Source organism: Anopheles merus, chromosome 2L (genome assembly GCF_017562075.2).
Source record: "Anopheles merus strain MAF chromosome 2L, AmerM5.1, whole genome shotgun sequence".
Classification (NCBI taxonomy): Eukaryota; Metazoa; Arthropoda; class Insecta; order Diptera; family Culicidae; genus Anopheles; species Anopheles merus.
The window spans coordinates 53,999,345-54,020,691 of record NC_054083.1 but is presented as its reverse complement, the minus strand read 5'-3'; the positions used below and the strand labels follow the sequence as shown (position 1 = coordinate 54,020,691).

At 43.3% G+C, this 21,347-nt stretch overlaps 4 protein-coding genes across 16 annotated transcripts in view; 2 read left to right on the top strand and 2 right to left on the bottom strand.

Annotated features, from left to right (window-relative positions):
- Window positions 1-5,972, top strand: part of LOC121594351 — a 32,515-nt gene extending 26,543 nt beyond the window's left edge. For all 11 annotated transcript variants that reach the window (XM_041917524.1, XM_041917521.1, XM_041917523.1 and 8 more), the window contains 5 exons: window positions 3,246-3,585; window positions 3,663-3,777; window positions 3,855-4,073; window positions 4,175-4,395; window positions 4,470-5,972. In XM_041917524.1, the coding sequence (XP_041773458.1) occupies window positions 3,246-3,585; window positions 3,663-3,777; window positions 3,855-4,073; window positions 4,175-4,395; window positions 4,470-4,638 (1,064 nt within the window). In that variant the 3' untranslated portion in view covers window positions 4,639-5,972. The remainder of the gene's footprint in view (window positions 1-3,245; window positions 3,586-3,662; window positions 3,778-3,854; window positions 4,074-4,174; window positions 4,396-4,469) is intronic.
- A 556-nt stretch (window positions 5,973-6,528) lies between these two features.
- Window positions 6,529-16,344, top strand: LOC121592100 (activated Cdc42 kinase-like). The gene is given in 10 exon segments (XM_041913389.1): window positions 6,529-7,087; window positions 7,348-7,417; window positions 7,493-8,933; window positions 9,008-9,337; window positions 9,436-9,709; window positions 9,799-9,904; window positions 9,980-10,307; window positions 11,223-13,259; window positions 14,294-15,859; window positions 15,935-16,344. Coding segments are annotated over 10 exon segments (6,375 nt in total). The 5' UTR covers window positions 6,529-7,062; the 3' UTR covers window positions 16,133-16,344.
- Window positions 16,345-17,053: 709 nt separating this feature from the next.
- On the bottom strand, window positions 17,054-18,642 carry LOC121592956 (ubiquinol-cytochrome-c reductase complex assembly factor 1). Its single transcript, XM_041914925.1, has 3 exons — window positions 18,487-18,642; window positions 17,728-18,420; window positions 17,054-17,657 (listed from the first exon to the last, which is right to left on the bottom strand). Exons 1-3 carry the CDS (start codon window positions 18,517-18,519, stop codon window positions 17,565-17,567), a joined length of 819 nt encoding a protein of 272 aa, XP_041770859.1. The 5' UTR covers window positions 18,520-18,642; the 3' UTR covers window positions 17,054-17,564.
- Window positions 18,643-18,825: 183 nt separating this feature from the next.
- Window positions 18,826-20,972, bottom strand: LOC121592955 (zinc transporter ZIP11). 3 transcript variants are annotated; one of them, XM_041914924.1, is made up of 5 exons: window positions 20,841-20,972; window positions 20,073-20,535; window positions 19,604-19,994; window positions 19,268-19,525; window positions 18,826-19,183 (listed from the first exon to the last, which is right to left on the bottom strand). In XM_041914924.1, the coding sequence occupies exons 2-5, from the start codon at window positions 20,413-20,415 to the stop codon at window positions 19,105-19,107; spliced, it is 1,071 nt and encodes a 356-aa protein (XP_041770858.1). In that variant the 5' UTR covers window positions 20,416-20,535; window positions 20,841-20,972; the 3' UTR covers window positions 18,826-19,104. The 3 variants fall into 3 exon arrangements, with proteins under 3 accessions (XP_041770858.1, XP_041770855.1, XP_041770857.1); XM_041914921.1 differs by lacking the exon at window positions 20,841-20,972 and adding an exon at window positions 20,618-20,713; XM_041914923.1 differs by lacking the exon at window positions 20,841-20,972 and adding an exon at window positions 20,609-20,703.
- Between the last annotated feature and the right edge of the window lie 375 nt (window positions 20,973-21,347).

Below are 21,347 nucleotides of genomic sequence, written 5' to 3'. Positions count from 1 at the left end.
TCACCACGAACGGCCCAGGTGAGTCATGTCCGTTTTCTGCCAGCAGCAGCAGCCGCAGTATCACCACAGACGGAAGCACTGATCAAAAACGTCCCCCCTCGGTTTGGTTTCTGAGATCTTGGCATCATCATCGCACCGTATCCCTCACACCCAGCCCCCATCACCTTTGATCAAGTTATTAGCAATCGAACAACGAATCACACATTTTAATTACATCTCAAGATATCTTGCGACAACAAAAACAACAAAAGTTATTTACGAACAAAGCCACAGCGACATTGGCAACTGATTCGGGGAGCTACTACTATGCGTTGCTCCTCCTCAACCCGGCACTTCTTGCCTAATGGATTCACAGGTACTCTCGCAACTTCGTCCCATTGCGGGGCTAATTGGTGAAAGTTAGAAGGGCTGTTGAAGGTGAAAGTAAAGCACGAGGCAAACTTCATACGGCAACAGCTGATTATCCAGTATTCAACACTTTAATATACTTGTGTATGCAAGTGAATAAGGAAGGGGGTTTGATTATTTTATCTTGTTTAATATTTTTCATCCAAAAAGTGGCAACTGCCTGTTGTTGCATCAATCCCAAACAGGCTTACACAGCAATCAATGAAATTGCTTTATTTCAAAGAATTCTTTTAACTATTTAGGCAAGATGGCTTCATCTATTGTGTCCAAGTTGACTATTGCTATACTAATCTGCCTTTACAACAAGCTCTATGCTGTGTTAACTATGTATTTTTTACCGAAACAGTGTTTCACACATATTCATTGCTGTTAAACAATGTTTGAATGACATAAGTATTGAAGAGCATGGAAGAGGTACGCGAAGAACAAACCATAATTACCTGCACACATTTCAAAGCAAACATACATCATACATCTGGACATATTGATCAAAACTGCTAAAGTAAGAGAAAGAGCGTACGATCGAATGCAAACACATAAAACCCAACATTAAAAGAGAGCGAACCGAGAAATGCGCGAGCAACATGCAACCGAAACTACCGGTATCGCGTGCTGGGGGAGCCACTGCACGAGAGCGCCAGATTGCTTCGTACAAAGGGGAAGGGATAAATATGCGTCGCACTGGGGCCTTTGCACAGGTGGCTTCGCAAAGGTTTCGCTTCTCGGTCACACCGTTCACGCGCTTTAAGGGTCGCGTCACTCGTTCAGTTGCTTTCGAGGGTGTGATTCACAACAGTTTTACGTGCGAGTAGCGCGACGTGCTTCTAAACAAATATGTTTGCAGGTTCGTTCGTACTATCCTCTTTTTATCTGGTGCAATTGGTGGTTTTTGGAATGATGTTTTAACCAGCTCGAGTTGCAGTTAAAGTGAAACAAATTAACACAATTTAAAGGGTTCGTTATTTGAACGAAGCATAATGTGCTAGTAGTATGCAACAAACAGTTTGTAATGAAAATTAGCACGTTTTGTCATGCAGCTAACGAAACGGCTGGGGCTTCTTCAAACGTCTAAACAAATCTGCAAACTGAAGTGTATAGATTCATTTGCCATCCACAATCGCTCTTCCATTCTCGCGGAGAATTCAACTGCATGTTACACGTATGTCAGCTCGTTCGCTCACTGACTTACTTTATACACAACCTGATATCGTCGTACCATGGTGATACGTTACCATGGGTGACGTAAAAATCATCGACTAAACAAGAGATAACACAAGCATAAAAAATTTAATATATTGTGCTCGTTTCTCAATGCGCTCTTGCCGTCCGTCACACGCGTGAAGTGTTTTCATCACAAGCAGTAAGCGGTTTTGTATTCGAAGCGTAACACTCCCCCGTAATCAATGCGGCCGGTACGCGTACCGTTATAGTCTTGGGCTCACCGATGCTTTTTCTAACATCATCCACCGACAATCCGTCACAAGGTTAAGCTACGGGAATAGTGTACCGATATACAACAATAGCGTTATCCGCAGCGAGATGCATTTTTTGCAACATCAATTTAAAAGAACAAAATCATAAAGTGAAAGGAAAGGTACAGTAGCAGTGTTGATTTTTACTGGCGATTGGCACACGCAAAATTAGTTGGGCAAGAAATTATGCGCATTACGTTTGTTATCAAAAGCAACCAACCAAACAGGAGACGAAGCGACCGAGGTAAGTCGTTAAACGCCGTGAGGGTCTTACATGTGATGTAATGCAATTTGGGTAGTGTTTTGATGCGCTTTTATTTTACTGCTGTGCCTTTATTTTTTAGTAATGGTCACCATGATTATGTTTATGACACCGTCCTTTTAGCTGCCCTTTTCCGCCGGTCGTAGGCAGACGCCTCTATGTTAATGTACTGCATTCGGACGTACTGAAATATACGATGAAGACGAAAATATACCGTTAGTACACCAGTCTTAATATAATCACAATGCATATAGTATGCACAGGTATTGCTTATTGTTTTGCTGCTACCCAATGCTGCTATATGCACTTGGGTCCGATACCACACTCCTAATGGTTTGCTCTCAACAGCGTTATAATCGCGGAAAAGATGATCATACACGAGTATTAAGCAGTTATCCAATCGCATATTTATGTTCATGGCAAAGTTGTGCTCGAAAACGAAACAGATAGCTACTAGCCACCAAGCCTATGAAACAATGTTAACGGAGTGAGTGTTTGGGTGTGTGTATGTGTGCACGCTCGGACTGCACGCGTGGTCATTCCCCAAACACGGACGATCGTGTGGCATCAGTTGCACCACAGGCCGCTACTCGCATTTGCACGCTTTCTCCTGAGCAGGAAGGGCATAAAACCGTAGTTGCAGGGTTGCAGATAAACAAGCTACCAAGGGGACCGACAGCGGTCAAGGTACAATAAAAATATGATACTTCTTGCACAACATGCCTCCACAACATACAGGAACGACGCATGAGCATTAACATCCCCCTCCGGACTGTTTCGCATAGTAGTGGGGAGACTAGTGAAAGTGATGTAAAACAAAACTGACAGATTCCTTAACTTTTGCCGGCTCTTGTGCCGCTAGTAACATCAACCACACTCATCGGCTCGATCGGCAACGGAAACAGTTGGATTTGTTCACATTACGATTATTGCTTTAAAATAGACGGCGATGATTCACCACTCCATTTATTTCCTTATACACAAGATGATACGTACCCTCTTAACAAGATCGAATCCCCATTTCCCGCCAAACTTGAGTACTGTTGTGATGCTTAAGCAGAATCACGTTTTGACATTACCTCAACCACATTTGTGTCTCACAGAGTCTCCGCGCCGCTACATCGAAAGTGATGTCAACATCCATTACAAAACACCGATCCGGTTCGAGTATAAGGAACCGATCCCGGACGATGAACTTGCGTATCGGCAGGCGGAGCATATGCGACGGGTTTATCAGGAAGAACGCCGCCGGAAGTACATACATGAATTGGAAGACATGAATGCCCGGCGGCACATGGACAACATTTTGCCATCGCAAAAATCGCCCATCCCGCTGAACCGGTATGACGATTTTCCCGCTGATCTGTCTCCGAAACCGCTGATCATTCAGCAGCCCAAAACCATTGCCCGAGCGTTGTACAACTTTCAGGGGCAGAGCGTGAGGTAAATTTTCACCATCGCTGTATTCGTTTTCAGTACACGCCCGTTTATGCATCACAATAACATTCTCTCATTTCTAGGGAACTGTCTTTCCGCAAGGGCGATATCATTTATTTGAGAAGGCAAATTGATAAAAATTGGTACGAAGGAGAGCATAATGCCACGGTCGGCCTATTGCCAGCTAATTATATAGAGGTAGGGGCAGTTAGCATCTATCCCAACTTAAGTGAAAGCAATCAATCCACATGTAATGAATTTACGCTCGTTCTCAGATTCTTACTAGAGACAACGTGAATGTAAAGCAACCGCTACCCAAAAAACCCACTCGGGAAGGTAAGGCAAGGGCTAAGTTCAATTTCACCGCACAAACTGCCGTCGAGCTGTCGCTGCTGAAGGGTGAGCTGGTGACGCTCACGAGAAGAGTGGATGACAACTGGTTCGAAGGCAAAATAGGAAGCAAAAAGGGAATCTTTCCAGTATCGTATGTAGAGGTAAGCCATTGCCAAAAGTTCTCATTTCATTGTGTTTTCGCCCTGTTAAACCAAAATGTATGCTCTTTCTCTCTCGCTGTTCGACACACACACACTCACAGATACTGACCGACATCGATGGTGAGGAGAGCTACGACATCGAACCAATTGTCAGCCGCCCTCAGTCCGCTCTGGGAGTCACTAGCCAAACGTCACAGGCACTGACAACGCACTTCGACAACTCGCACACTAACGGCCGCATCTCGCCCGGTATCGTACGAGAAACGAAAACGATTCAGAAAACGGAAGTTTTGCATGTAGACACATCCAATGAACCTATATCGTAAGTGTATATAGCACAAGCACCGTATGACGCGTTGCTATAGTTTCCAGTTACTTCTGATCGTCTGCTTACAGCTATCGCGCTTTGTATAACTACAAACCACAAAACACCGATGAACTAGAGCTGCTGGAAGGGGATGTAGTCTACGTTTTGGAGAAATGTGACGATGGTTGGTACGTCGGCACGTCCGCCCGCACAGGATGCTTCGGCACGTTTCCCGGAAACTACGTCACCAAAATGTGAGACAGCATGTGATGATGTGTCTTTGGAAAACCTTCAACTCAACATCACCAAACCCCGCCCGAACACCCATGGTTCTGGATGCACGCGGAAAACGAAACGACCGTGTTAATGCACACAAAAGGGCAGCTAAAGGCACGCTAGCGATGTTTTAGTGGCCGCCTACACCGCGAGATAAGAACTAACTCTCACCCTTGCCAACAATTCACCTACATTTGTGATGCAACAAAGAGCAATACCAAAAAATCACAACCATACAAAAAAAAGCTAATTCTATCGAAGTAGTGGCTTGCTAGTCATAGTGATATCTACCATTTACAACCAAACGTGGAAAGAGTTGATTATGCGTACAAATTAATTACTATTGTAAAGCATAACATAGAAACAGAGAAGAACATTAGCCGTTGTTGTTTGTCGCTTTTTGGTCCACATCCAAACAAACAGAAGAAGAAGAAAAAAAACACATTTGCCTTTTTTTCAAACAACAGCAACAAAACAAATTATTGGACTAGTGTCGTTCGTAGCCAACAATCGTAGCAAATCGTAGGGAAAACAGAGGTGCCTTCATACCACAAGCAATTCCGATCCCATTAAAACTCAGATTTGATTCACAGGGACTGACAAACTCAAATTGCCTTACAAATTCAATTTTCTTCGACAAAGATTTCGATAAAACTAACGGAAGCGTTACACCATCCGCAAAAAAAAACAAACAATATTGCTTGCCTTCGGTTCAACTGATTAAATCTAGTGAAGCCAAACAAAATAATGCGCACCAGGGTTAGCATCACCGCAAAGTTTAAGCAAATCTCGTCTGGATATCTCATACCTTAACCGTTTGTAATGCACAGTAGGAACATTTTAATTTCGTGTGAACACTGACTCACCTTCATTTATGCACGCATCCAAATAACATAATGCAGTGCATTAACACACTCAAATTTTGTTTGTTGTTTCTTACATAAGAATAACTCACTTTCGATGTTTATCGTAACCGAGTCGACACCTGATTAAACGTAACATGTTTCAATAAACGATCACATTGTGTACAATCAAAAACTGGTAAACAAAACACACACTAACTTTAATCGTTATCAGCTAGTGAGATGTATTAAACTTTATGCCCAGCATACCACCATTAGCAACATAACAACTAGCTACAACTTGTAACGGTCATCTAAAGAGAAACCCTCCCTCAATTCAGATACTTAACCAATTGTTCAGCAAGATATGCACGTTTTAGTCAAAGAGAATCCTATTGATAGGTTTTAATGACACGTGGTATAACTTTTCCTTTGAGTGGTTTAATAATAATACAATAAAAATCCAGACAACTACTGGCCGAATTTTCATATTATAAAAAAAACACCCAATTATATCCGAAAAATTATCTTACTTATGATTTTACTTACTTGCAATTGTATAAAATGCATGGTGGTACATATACATAAACTCGTACGACTTAACAACAAGCCCATCATGGGTTCAAGCCCCGAATGGACCGTGCCCCCATAGGTAGGACTGACTATCCTGCTATATGTGTAATCAGCATGTCACTGAAAGGCCATTAGTGGTACAGGAAGCCCTCCAGCGATAACGGTTGTCGTGCCAAATAAGACAAGTATTGAAAATGGAACCGGTGCTATCATTTTAACGGTCATATTAATTTCGTCGTATATAATTTGAAAACTCCACACATTTAACGGAAATATTCAACATTTGACGAAACATAATTGTCAAACAGTTTTGTCAGGTTACGACAGCCCATACATGTTTCAATTTTGACAACTTTGACATTTTATCATCTGACACAAGCGCTCTAATTTGCTATTCTCTTTGCTATTTTCTCTTCTAAGATTGTTTTTAAGATATATAACTCACTAGGCAAGCCATAAACATTCATTCCTTTTTTGTTTATTGTACAATCTCTAGTGTTACATTTCAAGCTTTCCTAGAAAATGTTCAACTTCGTGATTGTTACAAGACGCAGTGAAATGTAATGTTTCACAATGGCGACTCTAACCATCACAACTACACACCTGCCACAATAGAGTTTACAAGAATAGATGTCGTCCCAAAAATAACTCACGTATTCTCGCGTAGTAAAGATCTTCCAGCATGAAAACATACAAAACTTATGCCTCAGCTCGTGGCGTGTAAGCAAAATCCAATAGTTGACCAGTGAATGAAATCAGCACTCTCGACAAGCACACTGCTAGTGTTGGGTTTGGGAATGCAAACTGTGCAATTATCGCCAGACTGCCTCCTCCCACACCAACCTCCCTCGCATCAAAACTGATGAATGTGCGGAAAAAGGCGTAATGATTTGTGCGAAACATTTCTATATCACATTTAACGATCGACGGGCAGCGTAAAGCCGCAGAATAACATACAACAACACATCGTGCAGGGCGTGTATCTTCCATCATGTGGAGTGCGGCACCAATCATGGGTAAATATTGGCAAAGTGGTACAGTTTTTCACGTCCTACAAATGTATTAGGAAGACAGATGAGTGCAGTTTGCTTTCAATCTTGTACAATTATAAAAAAAACAGAGCTTTGGGGACAATCCATAATGCATTTCACTTAAATGTAGCACATATAAGCTCACTTTTTTCACGAACGCTTCACACCCATCCCACCCAAATCGTTGCCGCACCAGAAACATGAAAGCTCCATAACAAAAAACAAAACATCCCTTTTCCTTTCAGAGCCTAAAGTGCCGGATTTGTACGAGTTTTTGGCAGAAGCCGAGTTGCAGCAGTATTATAACTCGCTAAAGTAGGTTGCCTGAGCCGTTGGAAATCTTTAAAATTGGTTTGTTTTTGTTAAATAATACCCTATTTGTATATGCAGAAACGAACTGAAGATAACGAACGTCACACATCTTAAGTATGCAACCGATGAGGATCTACGACAAGTTAGTGGGTTGTCGCGACCCGAAATCAGACGTTTGCGGAAGTATTACGAAAAGTATTATCCGCACGGATACCTCAACAAGATACGTCGGCTGCTGCAAACGCCACGCAAGGATGAGAACAATCCAAACAGTCCGACCTCCAGCATCGAACCGATTAAAGCGTGCCCTTCGCCGAGCAAAATACCCAACAACAAACATATCATCCCGCCCGATGCGATATGCGTGAACAAGCAGCTTGGCACTGGCGAGTTCGGGATTGTCCAGCAAGGAGTGTGGACGAACGGTTCCGAAAGAATACAGGTAGCTATCAAATGCCTTTGCCGGGAGCGTATGCAGTCCAACCCGATGGAGTTTCTCAAGGAGGCGGCGATGATGCACTCCATCGAACATGAAAACATAGTGCGCTTGTATGGCGTAGTACTCGATACAGAATCACTTATGCTCGTGACGGAGCTGGCGCATCTGCGCTCGCTGCTAGAGTGCCTCAAAGACCCGGGTTTGCGAGTGAGCTTTCTCACCGTGCCCACGCTGTGTGAATTTGCGTCGCAAATCTGCAACGGTATGATGTATCTCGAAAACAAACGCTTCATTCACCGCGATCTGGCCGCCCGTAACATTCTAGTGTTCAGCAAGAACAAGGTGAAAATCTCCGACTTTGGCTTATCCCGAGCGCTCGGCGTCGGAAAGGACTATTATCAAACGAACTTTAACGTTAATCTCAAGCTGCCGATTGCGTGGTGCGCACCGGAATGTATTAACTTTCTACGATTTACGCACGCATCGGACGTGTGGGCGTTTGGTGTTTGTTTGTGGGAAATATTCTCGTACGGATTTCAACCTTGGGCTGCCCTGACCGGACATCAAATTTTGGAAGCAATAGACGAACCACACTACCAACGGCTCGAGAAACCAGAATGCTGCCCTAAGGAATATTACGCTCTTATGCTGAAATGCTGGCAACATGATGCCGCCAAACGACCCAAATTCAGCGATATATTCCTTATGCTTCCCGACATTAAGCCGGAACAGTTGAAAACAATCGTAGCATACAGTGAGCACAAAAAAGATTACCTGATGTACCGTCAAGGCGAAATCATCACCGTTTTGGATAAGAATAATAACGCGCCGTACTGGAAGGGTGTGCTCAATTCGGGCAAGACGGGTTTGTTCAACCCTGCGAATACGGTGGCCTACCTAGATAGTCTGCCATCGTCTGTAAATCGGGACAGCTTCTGCAGAACAGCTGAGCGATCTAGCAAGCGCAAAATACGCACTGATATGATCTCCCGGCCACAGAACGATCTAAAACACACCGGCCATGTTGGGATCGATGGAGTTTCATTTGGAGATGTTGCCTTTTTATCTAGCCCACAAAACGTAAGCAATGTTCTGTTCAATAGCAAGCTCTTGTCTCATCAATACTCAGTTACTGATACACATTTTCGTTATAGCTTCCACGCCAAATTGTAACACCGTACAAGCCTTCCGAAGATTTGGAACAAACGCCTTTGCTACTTCCTCCAACGCCTACCAGTCCGGATTCCATTCAAACTGCGAGCGGTTATTTTTCCGAAACGCTGCAGCTAGCCGGTCACCAATCTTTCATAAACGCCGGCGAAAATCATCATCATATAATTGACCACGGCGGCACTGCAAGTACTGTTGTCGATGGTCTCACAACTAGCGCATTTGATTTCCGTAATAGCGGTTTCAAGGACTCGAATCCCTTCATCAATGCTGACGATAATGGGGATAATGCAGCAGCCTACAATAACACAGCCGTAAGTCATAGCTACTATCTCTTATGGACACTGTAAATTGTAAACCGAAAAATATGCTGCATGCTGAATATTTTAATTATATTCTTCTTCTCACAAAGGTCGCAACGTCCTCAAGGGATGGGCAAAATCAGCATGAATATCATGAAATCTCCGACGATGACATCGCCACGGAGAAAGTTTTCGATCAAGGACCTTCTTTGATGGACGAAATGGAACATGTGTTCAAATCCATGAGCACAATCTCTGAGCAGGGTGTACCGCTGTCCCCCGACGCGGAGAATACTAACATGCGTAACGAGCTGGCAGAACTATCGTCTAAAATGAGCCGAAAAACTAGTTCCTCTACTAGTGCGGGAACACTTGGTAGCAAAGGTGATGAACGTGCCATAAACTGGTAGCAGCGCCTATGCCCTGGTACGCAGCGTATAATAATGTTCCCTTTTCGTTGCTCTCATTTGTAGGAAGTAAAGCAAAACCCAAGAAAGCCAGCACAGTTAAGCCCATTTCAATGAAAGATGAAAAACTGTTGAATCAAGTGATTGAAATGGCAAATGAAATAAGTGCCAAGTAAGTTTACAAAACTAACCACACAGCTGTTGTACGGACTCTGTTTATTATTGATTCTCGTTCCCATTTGCACAGATCCATGACGGACCTGGTGACCGATGCAAACCATCAAACATTGAGCCCGAAGCGTAAATTCAGCTTCCGCTTTCCACACATCCACAATGTGGTTGGAGGTGATGGTTTACGAGGCTCCTCGAATAGTAGCATCGCGGGCAATCAGCCGCACGTCTCTGGCTTGAGCGCTGGAAGCTCTTCACATGCCGGGCGCGGCTTACAGGACAAAGATCACGGTATATTGTCAGGCTCTGGACAGCACCACCCTCACAGTTCGAATACGTTAACGAATTCGTATCGCGAGAAACGTAACTTTTCTCAGGAAGTGAACAATGTGCCGGATTTACAGGTACACTATACTCAATAACTACATATCGGTTATCCAATACCCTTGCATGCACACCATTTCAGATGTCATATGCTCATTAAAGTACCGCTCTGCCGTGTTGTATCCTGATCCACATTCATGTTACGGTACGGCATGAGCAATCCCGTGTCCCACTTCTATTCCCTACATATGTACGTTCTACATCTCATACGCTTCATTTCCATATTGGCTCTGTATATAAATGTATTTGAGTTAACATCCCTTATCATTCAAAAATATGTTTCTTTTCTTTTTTCTCTCACGCCCATCGACAACTCTGTTGCATTTCCATTAACTTTATTGCTAAATTGTGTTAAATTTTTATGTTTCGGCTCGTGTTTTAAATGGATTTCAAATCTTTTTCTCTGTCTACCCCCACTCTTTTTCTCTTTCTAAACTTTTTGTTTTGATTGTGTAACTTTCAAATCGCTTTCGTTTTCATATCCGTATGTGTGTTCTAATATGTTCAACCATCTACATACTCGATTCATAAAAAATCACATTCAACATGATCATCACATATATTATCAATGCTCACTATCACACAAACATGAATATGAAATACCGTACAGTTCATAGATGAACTCGATGATTCTATTGATCTGTAGTTTGTTTTTCGTATACGCAAATGGATATAACAACAAGTTTCCCCAAACGATTTTTCCCTCCATTTTTGCGTTACTTTTCCCTTATCCTTTTGGTGTTCTTGTTTGCATACACGACCCACAAACCGTCAAACACACGCATTAATACTGGCACCAACCAAAACTCGACTATGATATGTTCTTCCCATACGGATTTGTTGTTTTTCTTTATTATATATTGTTTGGTTGCGTGTTTAATACGGGTTTACGTTATAATTGCAAAATGGCAAATATCCTGCTTTGCCTCAAATAGCGCTATCGATCTCTGACAGGGATAGAAAATTGCCAGAACAATGACATCAGAATTCCCCTGTTCGACAAAGAATCGTCGGACTTTTGTTTCAAGAAGTCGCGGGAGTTGTTAAGCAAACAGCCATTCAACATGACGACTGACCTTTCTTCGGTGACGGCTAAACTAAACGGTAGCAAAACGCGTGATTTGATTGGAGAAAATTTGCTGGATATCGAAAAAACTCTAAATGCGCTGAATCTGGACTTTCTACAGACCTACCACGAGCTCGAAAAGGCGGATTCTGCCGAAACGCTCTTCGTCGAATGTTACTCTTCCATGATGTGTTCATCGTCGCCATTTCAAAAGAGTCCTCCATCAGGATCGCTTATACGAAATTCTTCAATTGAATCATCCAATTCGCGGGTAAATTGTGCTCTCAGCGAGAAAGGATCTTCCGGATCATCGTCCGTCACCGGCAAGAGTCCGCCAAGCATTGGTTTGGGAGGAAGTGCTGCTGGAAATGTTCCAACCAGTGGCGGAGTCAGTCGCTGTTTCTCGGAGTTAAACGGAACGTCTCCTAAGCCAACGATGCAGCAAGATCACAACAATAAGTATGGTATTCGCGATTTTAAATTTCGTTCATTTGACGCTCGCCCGAAGGAACGGTCGGATTACTACAACATCAAGAATGAATATCTTTCAGAGCTGACGCGCAAACAGCAAAGCCAGGTGCTTGGCTCGGCTTCCGTTCTGCAGCACACGGGCGCTGTTGGTAGCAAACAGCAGCAAAGCCAAAAAATAAACCAGCTCTATCAAATTTACAACACGCCAATGCAGGGCCGAAAGTATGAAGATAGTTCAGCTTCTATAACTGCCCCATCCGCATCCGCAGTACGCCAACGATCTTTATCCTTTACGGAAAACTATGAACTGAAACCATCGCTAACTTCTAATAAAAGTGGAACGATTGTCAAAACGCAGAGTGAATCGCAGCCATCGGTACCACCACTACTAACAACAGCGCGTAATGTAATAACCTACAAACCTAGAAGCATTCGCGCTCGGAACTTGCGACGTCTGAGCTACAATCCGATAAACATGGTCGACAGCTCTTCGTCTAGCAGTGAGAGCGAACTCGACCGTAATCTAGCCCATTCCGAATGTGACATACGGACCCGGCTTCACACAACGGCCACTCGGCGCCGGAGGCATCATTACATGACTCGAAAATCAAATAGCAACAGTGCCAGCAGCCAGGATAAGCTCTACGGTTCAAATGCGAGCATCAAAAGTGCTCCACAATATAACTACCACAGCGACCGACGCCAGTATTATAATCATTTACAGCACCCTCCCTATCACTACGCTGACGACTTCGGTATTAGAGACAATGACGAGGAAGACGAAAGCATCTACGAATTCGGAGTACGCCATGCGCATTTACAATCGGAAGGAAAGTTAACGACCACATCTACGCACAAGCTGCCGGCGGCCGTGGTGCCTGCAGCAGCTGTAGCTGCAGCTTCATCGTCCATGGTACCAGCTGCTTCATCCCCAGGATCCGCATCGCTAGTGAGCGGTGCCAAGTTTGGCGGAACCGAAACGCCGAACTACACAAACAAGGCTCTCGAGCGAGAGTATCTCTACTCAGAGTTCGACGTTTCGAAGCTGACAGGCAAAAGCCCCACCACACAAAGCTACTTTCCGACGGGAACGGCAGCCGGGCAAGGACAGCAACCAGTTCAAAAACCGACCGTCATCCCAGCGACTGCTAAAACTAATCCAGTGACGCCAATCGCAGGAACAAACGCAACACTTGCCACACACTTGCAAGCTCAGCCACAGCCAGGATTTCAGTGGCCAGAAAAGATACATGGCGCATTCGTGAAACACAATGATATGCTCTGGCGACAGCAACAGCCAGCAACCATTTACAAAAGCGTTGGGCAATCGGACAGACACTATTCCAGTGATACGTCCTCTACCGAGACAGACTCCATTGATTTCCGCCGTCCTGTGGAATGCTTACCGATCATGCCTCCCTCTCCAGCACCTTGAGTCATTGGAAACGGTATATGTATGCACTACCCAACAATACTAGCGAACCTTACGTTAGCTTTTTGACCATTTCTAATTGGGCGTAACAATGTGTTTGAGCTTTGAGAGTCGCCAACCAGCGATTCTTATCGTGTATGGGGAACCTAATCCCTAATGTTTCCTTTCAAAGCACGCAACTGGCAAAAGTTTGATCGAGACTACACCCTACACTCCATTTACTATATTATGATATGAGTGTCAAAAAGATATGCTCTAAAATAAGACATTTGCGACACTAACAAACTAACGGCATTGCACAATATTGAAAGCAATAATGGAACAGTTTTGGAAAATAACAATTAAAATTAATCACACATATTATGGTTATGTTACAACGTCGTAAGAATTACTCAAGTGTATCACCATTCGATAAATCGTAACATTAGGTTCTATTGATTAAAAACGTTTGCCAATATTGAAGCACCGATAATTGAAAGCGGCTTGACGCTTGAAACACAGTGTAAATACAGAAAGAGGAATTCTGTTGCAGTATGTTTGAACGAGCATCGTAGGTACGCGGTAGGGTATACTCCAACTATCTTTCTAATTAGACACACAGAAGCTGACGTTAAATGGAAAGATCGGTCGTTTTCAAACTGAGCCTCTACTATTTGTCTTTTCTATTTGCGATGTATCGTAATACACATGAATAACAAGGGAAAATTTTCTGCATGCATAGCAAAAAAAAAGTGTCTTTATTAGTGTGTTTCCTTGTGCTCTAGGAGATCACTATTATTATTTAATGCAAATTTTCTACCTGTCGAAATTTAGATAGCACTGTTTGATGGTTTCAAGCATCAAGAGTGGAACAACGCCAAATTTCAGAAACGTTGTACTAACCTGTGTTACGTTAAGATTGGTTTATTTGGTATCTTTATTATTAATTATGTTTTGTATTCGCTTATTATTTTTTGGTTTTGTCTTTATTTCTTTAATTTTGTTTTGACTGTTTGCTTTGGCCGTCCTTCCCTGTTTTCCTTGTTTCCCTGTTACAGAGCACAATTACCGAGGAGGCACGAATAGCGTACAACAGCCTGGTAGAAAACCCTTGTACGTCAGGTGCCAGCGGCGGCTTCTCGAACAGTGTCGGCCAAGGAGGGAACAGTAGCTTTACCTCTTCCACATTGCCACGGGCAAAATTGACTAACTCTCTTGCAACCGCGAGCTTCCGATTCAAGGACATCGATTGCTGTTCCCCACCGTCAGAACCTGCTCCCAAGTCTCCAGAAGAAGCCGATTTGCTGCTCTCCGAAGGATCAATGTGCGACAATATTACGGCCGAATGTAATCCACTGCGTATGATGAGGAACAAAAATTTCTCCATCGTACCGCGATCAAAGAACAAGATTAGCACCCATCAGGTGCCATGGGAAGAGCAGCTGGATACGGCGTCAGGCTCAACAAATCAGGCCGAAAGCCCAAGCTACCTGACGAATCCCGAGTACACGTATAACAATGCGCTGACATCAACTCTGACCGAAACGAGAACTGCCGCCGAAGGGACGGATAATCCAATTCCCTTGCCTCCTCGTGACCGCAACAAAACGATACCAGTCAATCAAAAACGGCACGTCAGGAAGTATCCGCTAATAATACCTGCGGCTGGATTGCAGCGTACATTGAATAAAGTCACCCAAGTTACACCGATCGATGAAAAATCAGACGTGTTTTCTATCACGGATACGGCAGAACCCACCACAGCTGGCAACAACATCCACGACGACCATCTGCGAAACGATCCGGATGAGTGCAGCAATTTGGATGTATTGCACAAATCCATAGAATCAATTAAGCTGGGCGAAATCGATGAAGCTCTTGCTGATTTGCCCTCGAATGCAACCGAACAATTGGCGCAGCAGAAGGGATACAGCAAGGAATTTCTACAGAACAATTTTCCCAGCGTATCGGCTAATCCTCTGCCTATGGTGTGCGGTGAACAACACTCTTCCACATTATCGAACACGATAACCACAACAACACTTCCTGCCACTATACCAGCTGCTAGCGCAATTCTTACACGTCGACGAACGGCCAGTGATGCAGGCGTGTTGGGTGCGTCGGCACAAAGAAGGCAGCCACCACCACCTCCACCACCCCCAGCACCACTGATGCTCTCTTCCATTGCCCCCGAGTCGGAATCTCGCGATCCAACGTACGAAAATTTGGACATTTTTCAGACGCACAACAGCTTTTGCATTGATACAGCCTCGCTGCACTGTGAATCGATATTAGAGAATGACGCCGACTCCTGTCCCACACCACACGGCATCGGAGGTTCAACGGCGGCTACCGATCTGGTGGACGGGTTTGAAGCGTCCATTGTCTTTGACAGTATTAATAGCAGCGAATTCCACCAAACGCGGCAACCGATCAAACCACCCAGTGCCGAAAATGAACAGCATGATCGTACCACACAGCCAACTACCGAAGGCGAATTGAAAAAGTCCATGAACTTTGTCAGCTGTGAAGATTTGCTAGAGTTTGCCGAAAAGCCAAAAGGACGTGCCCGAGGACTAGAGTCCGACGAAGTAAGAATCATGTCAAAGGTCCTTGGTAAAAAGGTAGGTAGCGTTCGCCCACTCTTCCACGCAGGCAGAATGTTTTTTCACAATCTATTTTCTTTTTTTCGCCTTTAGCCTTCTCCTGCACAATGTTTGCTAACGCTGGAGTTTATTGACTGGGATATACACAAAGCAATCAAGCTATGCAAGCTGCAAACCATTCTCGAATCATTTAATCTCTCGCTACAGGAATGCAGCGATGCACTGCAAATGTACGATTGGGATCTTCATACTACGGCCCTAAAGTTAAAAAGTGGCAATAGCTCCAGGTGATCGTAAGAAACCAACGCATAAAAATACGAATACTCCCTATGCAAATGCCTAAAAACTACAATACTCACGAGCTCTCTTTTAATCGTGAGTATGCCAGTTAATTTCATACGATTGAACGTTTTAAAATTGTATTCGTAATATAGGCCATATTTTAACTACAAATATTTGAAGTACAAGATATTTGAATAAATATACAACAAATAATAATACAAGGACTGTCGATATGCTTTCAATTTGTTCTCATATGAGTAGAAGATTGTTCCGAACTAATCATCATAATCGCAATACAAATTGGGCTAAAATTCTTACGATTTATTACTACACTATTTCCTGCGCTGCACTTATACTGCGAGTATGGGGTTTCGACCAGCGAAATCAGTTACTCGATCGAAACAGCAACTGTATCTGTTCCAGATACAGTTCCGGTTCTAGTTTCGTTCCGAATCCAGAACAGATCAAGGGGCGGGAGCGTTCAGGAGCGGAATGAAATCGGAAGCTATTTCAGAATCTATAGTGGTTCAACATCAGTTCGGGGCCCGGTATGAGTTCAGTATCCGTTCCAGAAACGGAATGGGTTCGGTATCGGTTCCAGGACCTGTATGGGTTCGTAATCAGCTCCAGGACCGGAATAGGTTTAGTATTAGGTCCAGGACCGGAATGGGTTTAATATCAACTCCAGGACCGATATGGTAACTGATTCCAATACCTTAGAGTAAAACGGTTTTTTTTTAATTTCATTGCGTACCCCTGTAACCAAGTTAAATTAACTAGTAAATTGAAACTATTAGGGAAAGTAAACATTTCAATCATTTCTAAGCAAAACAGTAAAAAGTAGTAGCAAAAGTATTTTTTAAAAATCTTGGAAATGTAGGTAGATTCTGCTAATTTCGGATATTACTTTATTGTTTGCTGGACATGATATGCTGACGAACGAGTCATTTTATTTTCGTTATTATTCAACTAATTTTCAGGATTCAAATAGCTACTTTACACTAATTAATCTATTTGGTTGAGCTAATCGTGCAATCCGTTATATACGGACAAATTGAAAGAAATCTTAAAACTGAAAAGTTTAACTTTGTTTGATGTTTGTTTGCTGTTAAGAATTTGAACAAAAAAATATCAAAAAGATTTGTTTTTGCACTGTTGTACACGAATTTAAAATGGATTGCTTTAAGATTGTTGTTATTCATGTGGAAGTAAAACATAGAAGTACGCTTCACAACACAGATAAATTATTTCATTTCATCCCTTATGCGCACCATCGCCTACAGGTACATCACATTTCAACCGAACGACATGTTCTGCTATGTATAAATAATGCACATACCTTTACATAGAACTACTTTCTCGAACCATTCGGCCTCGGGTAGTACATACGGCAGTGCATAGCCTGGATCCGAAAACTCGTTCAATCTTTTGACCGTTTAGGCTATGTTGGTTGTTTACTTTCTACTAATGGTGCCCATTTGATCGCTGGTTTGATAGCAAAATCGTATCTGCTTAGCTGATCAAGCATCGAGACCTACAGAATGACGTTGAACAAATGTTGAATCCATATTTTGTACGGTGGATGCATTCATTCATCGACCTACCTGCTTGCGTACATATCCGACCAAGAGCTCCAGCTTTTCGTAGTCGTCACATCGTCCGCCCAAAAACCGGCGCCACAAAGCAGCCGCTAGCGCTTTATCGTCGTAGCTAATACCCTCGTCGTACGATATCAGCGCTGCCTGGAACTGTTCGGAGAGTTGCTGTATTTGAGGACGCACCGCCGATGGGTTGTCCATTGTCAGTTGTTTGGCGCGGGTAGTCACATCATTCCACATGGTTTCTACGATGCAATTACGCATAAATCGTCCAGCGGCGCCCTTTTCATCCCCTTCTGCCATCGACCGTACAAGCAACATCCATACATGCAGTTCCGTGATCAAGAACCAGGTATTGAACGTATCTGGCATATTGAAGTACTCGAAGAACTGCGAATAGTTGATATGGTCAACGACGGATTCGTAAAGTAAACAGCTGGAAACGCGCAATCTTGTAGCAGAATTATCAATCCATCCCATTTTCTTAATAAATCGTTTCAGAAAGCCATCTTTAGATTCCACATCGTGCACATTCGTCGATACAGTGGCCAATATACGTCCGGTATATATCTTTCGCGCATTTCGGATTGTAGTTGTGGGACATCGGTGAGCAACATATGAGCAACCTAATTCGGTTGGGGTCCGGTTTTCCGAATGCACCAGATTTACGGCGAACCCCACGCGAACCTCGCGGCAAAGCTGCAAACATAATTGCAAAGGTTAAACAGAATGACAAAATTAGGTATTACCAATCGTCTCCTATACCGATCCTGTGAGCCTGCTCGTGGCTCGAATCATCTTATTGCGAATTTCGTAATACTTTTGCACTATTTTTATATTATTTGCTGTGAAGCATGCAATACTTTCGCATTTCACAACACCTGTACTGCACGAATAATCAAAGGCCACGGATTATGGGAGACGGTTATTTGACAGCTCGCTTGGCAGCGAATAAATGGGCTGTTGACCACAAGGTGCACAAAGCTGGAACGAAATGTTAAAATGTAGAAGCTGAAAATGCCATCAACGCGCTTTGATTTACGAAATGTGACATTATTTCGATTGAAACGTACATCAACCTGATGCAAGATAGCAAACAAACCATTTAAAATTATACCGCTACTATCAGCATTAATTAGATGTTTATTTAAGCACTATGTTTCTGATTTGTAGTGTGCCGATAAAAATTAAATTAAAATCTATACACTGATCCATAATCAAGTAAGTGATTGTAACAAAAAATTATAATTCACAATTCATTATAATACTTAGAATCAAGTACCATTTAGTAGACACTGGCTCGTTCAATCCAGATGCAGCGTTCCGTCATCCAGAACGCAGTCATTCCCATAAAACTCAGACTACTTCTCCATCAGATCCATCCTATCCGAGCCCCACATCTAGACACATCATTACTACGAAGCCTGCGATCGTACCCCACGTTGCTATTAGTCCATTGTCACTGGAATGTATACAATCTTGCAGTTAGCTAATATCTTACTAAACCGATAATTACTAGTTGCATTCTAGTTGCAAAAGATCGTACCTGGCATGTGCTTCCGGTAGAATATCGTCGGCTACTATGTAAATCATGGCGCCAGCGGCAAACGATAAGGCATATGGCAGTATGATGGTGGCGACACTGACAGCAACTGCCCCGAGCACTCCAAATATAGGTTCCACCATGCCCGAAAGCTGCCCGTACCAAAAGCTTTTCCCCAAACTAAACCCAGCAGCATGTAGCGGTAAACTCACTGCCAAGCCCTCTGGGAAATTCTGTATACCAATGCCAATCGCCAGATTGCTATGAATTAAAACATAAATAAAACAACATCAATTACAAACAGTATTGCACGCCAATAGAGACCGTATCTCCTCATACCGAGCTGCTTCAAACGTGGCCGACTCGGTCGTTCCAATTGCACCAAAACTAACGCCTACGGCTAAACCTTCTGGTATGTTGTGCACAGTGATCGCTACCACCAACAGCATAATTCGTTTCCACTGCGACAACTGTGCGTCCAACTGACTTTGGCTGTTGTTTGTATACACAGCCTGTTCCTTGACCGATGTCGTAGCGCTACCCTTCCTTCGCTTCCGAGACACGCTACCGTGCTGTGCATTAAGGCAGTCGGCAAAGCTGTCCATTCCGATTGCTAACGAATGATCTGCAGGATTTGGTGCCATTCCAGCGTATGAGCTTTTGCCATGCTCAGCAGAGACTTGATCATCCATGGCAATATCCGCCTTGTCTTTGTTGGCATTGGTAAGAGCTAGAAATAAACGATACAAGAATTTCAAACCGAACGAATTAATCGTAGCTCCACAATAATAAAATAACAGATATTTACCAATCATCATCGTTGGGCTGTTAATGCCCAAGTAAGAGATGACTTTGTCGGTACCGTATACAAAAATAGCGCCAAACAGAAATCCTACCGCAACGGGTATAAAAGCAAACTCGCCTTTACTGCCATACATGTGCGAATTTTCGGCCAATTCAATCGCTGGTGCAAGTAAGGACCAAAACGAGGCTGCAATCATGACGCCGGCTGCGAAGCCAAGAGATATATCCAACGATTTCCGTTGATTACCTCTCAGCAATACCACCAGCCCCGATCCAAGGGCCGTTAACCCCCATGTTAAAAGCGTCCCCAGTAGGGCTTGAGTGACCGAGCCGTAGCCTTGAATCATGATGAAAAATTAATTTCGGATTGATTTACGCCGTACATAGACGGCAGCAGCAGATGGAGTGGATGCGCCAGAGATAATCAGTAAGCTGGCACCGGCTTGATGACCATACACCAATGGTTTCTGGAAAGAAAATTAACAAGTCATGCTAGTTAAAATGTTCCACTGATAAAAAAATGCACAAAAACATTCACACCAAACCCACGTGCAGTGCGCTGCATGAACAATGGCTGTTCACCACAGAGCTCACAATGCAATGCAGTCAAATCGGGTGAGAATGCTCCACAGGTGCACATCACTTATATACATGAGGAAGGTTACAGCAAAAGGAGGGATGGTAAATTATCATCCAGCCTCCTTAGATATGTTGTATGCTCGCGGGTGTGTGTAACTGCTACACAACACAACAACAACGTATCGCTACGTACAAAGGTACATAGTGCACCGCCGCTTCGTTCCTTGAGCCCGATAATAAGTGACACGTCGCTCTCGTTCACTGATAAAGATTGTTTCTCACTATTTGATGCCCGACATCTCGCACGTATCAGTGATCAAGTAATAAAACTATAAACTGATTACCCAGCGCAATGCCAACACAAAAACAAACACGAATGCTTCTTTTACTTCACATCCCGACACGGTGTTCGACACCCATCATTCGACACAGGTTGATGCTGCCCGCATCGCAAATAATGTAACAGATGCTGTTACACTTGTTTGTTAAGCTGCTAAAGCAAACACCAAATAAAAAAACACAATTTTTTTTTACATTCACATACATCTTCTCCACAACTTCCGAATGCTCTATGTGAGGGCTACCGCAATAGTATAATAATCGCACTCAACCATACACACATTAATGAAGCGGCCGTGTATTTCCAGCCGACAGAGCTTTCTGCTTTTTGGGCTCTACATCAGTATTTAGCCTTCATAGC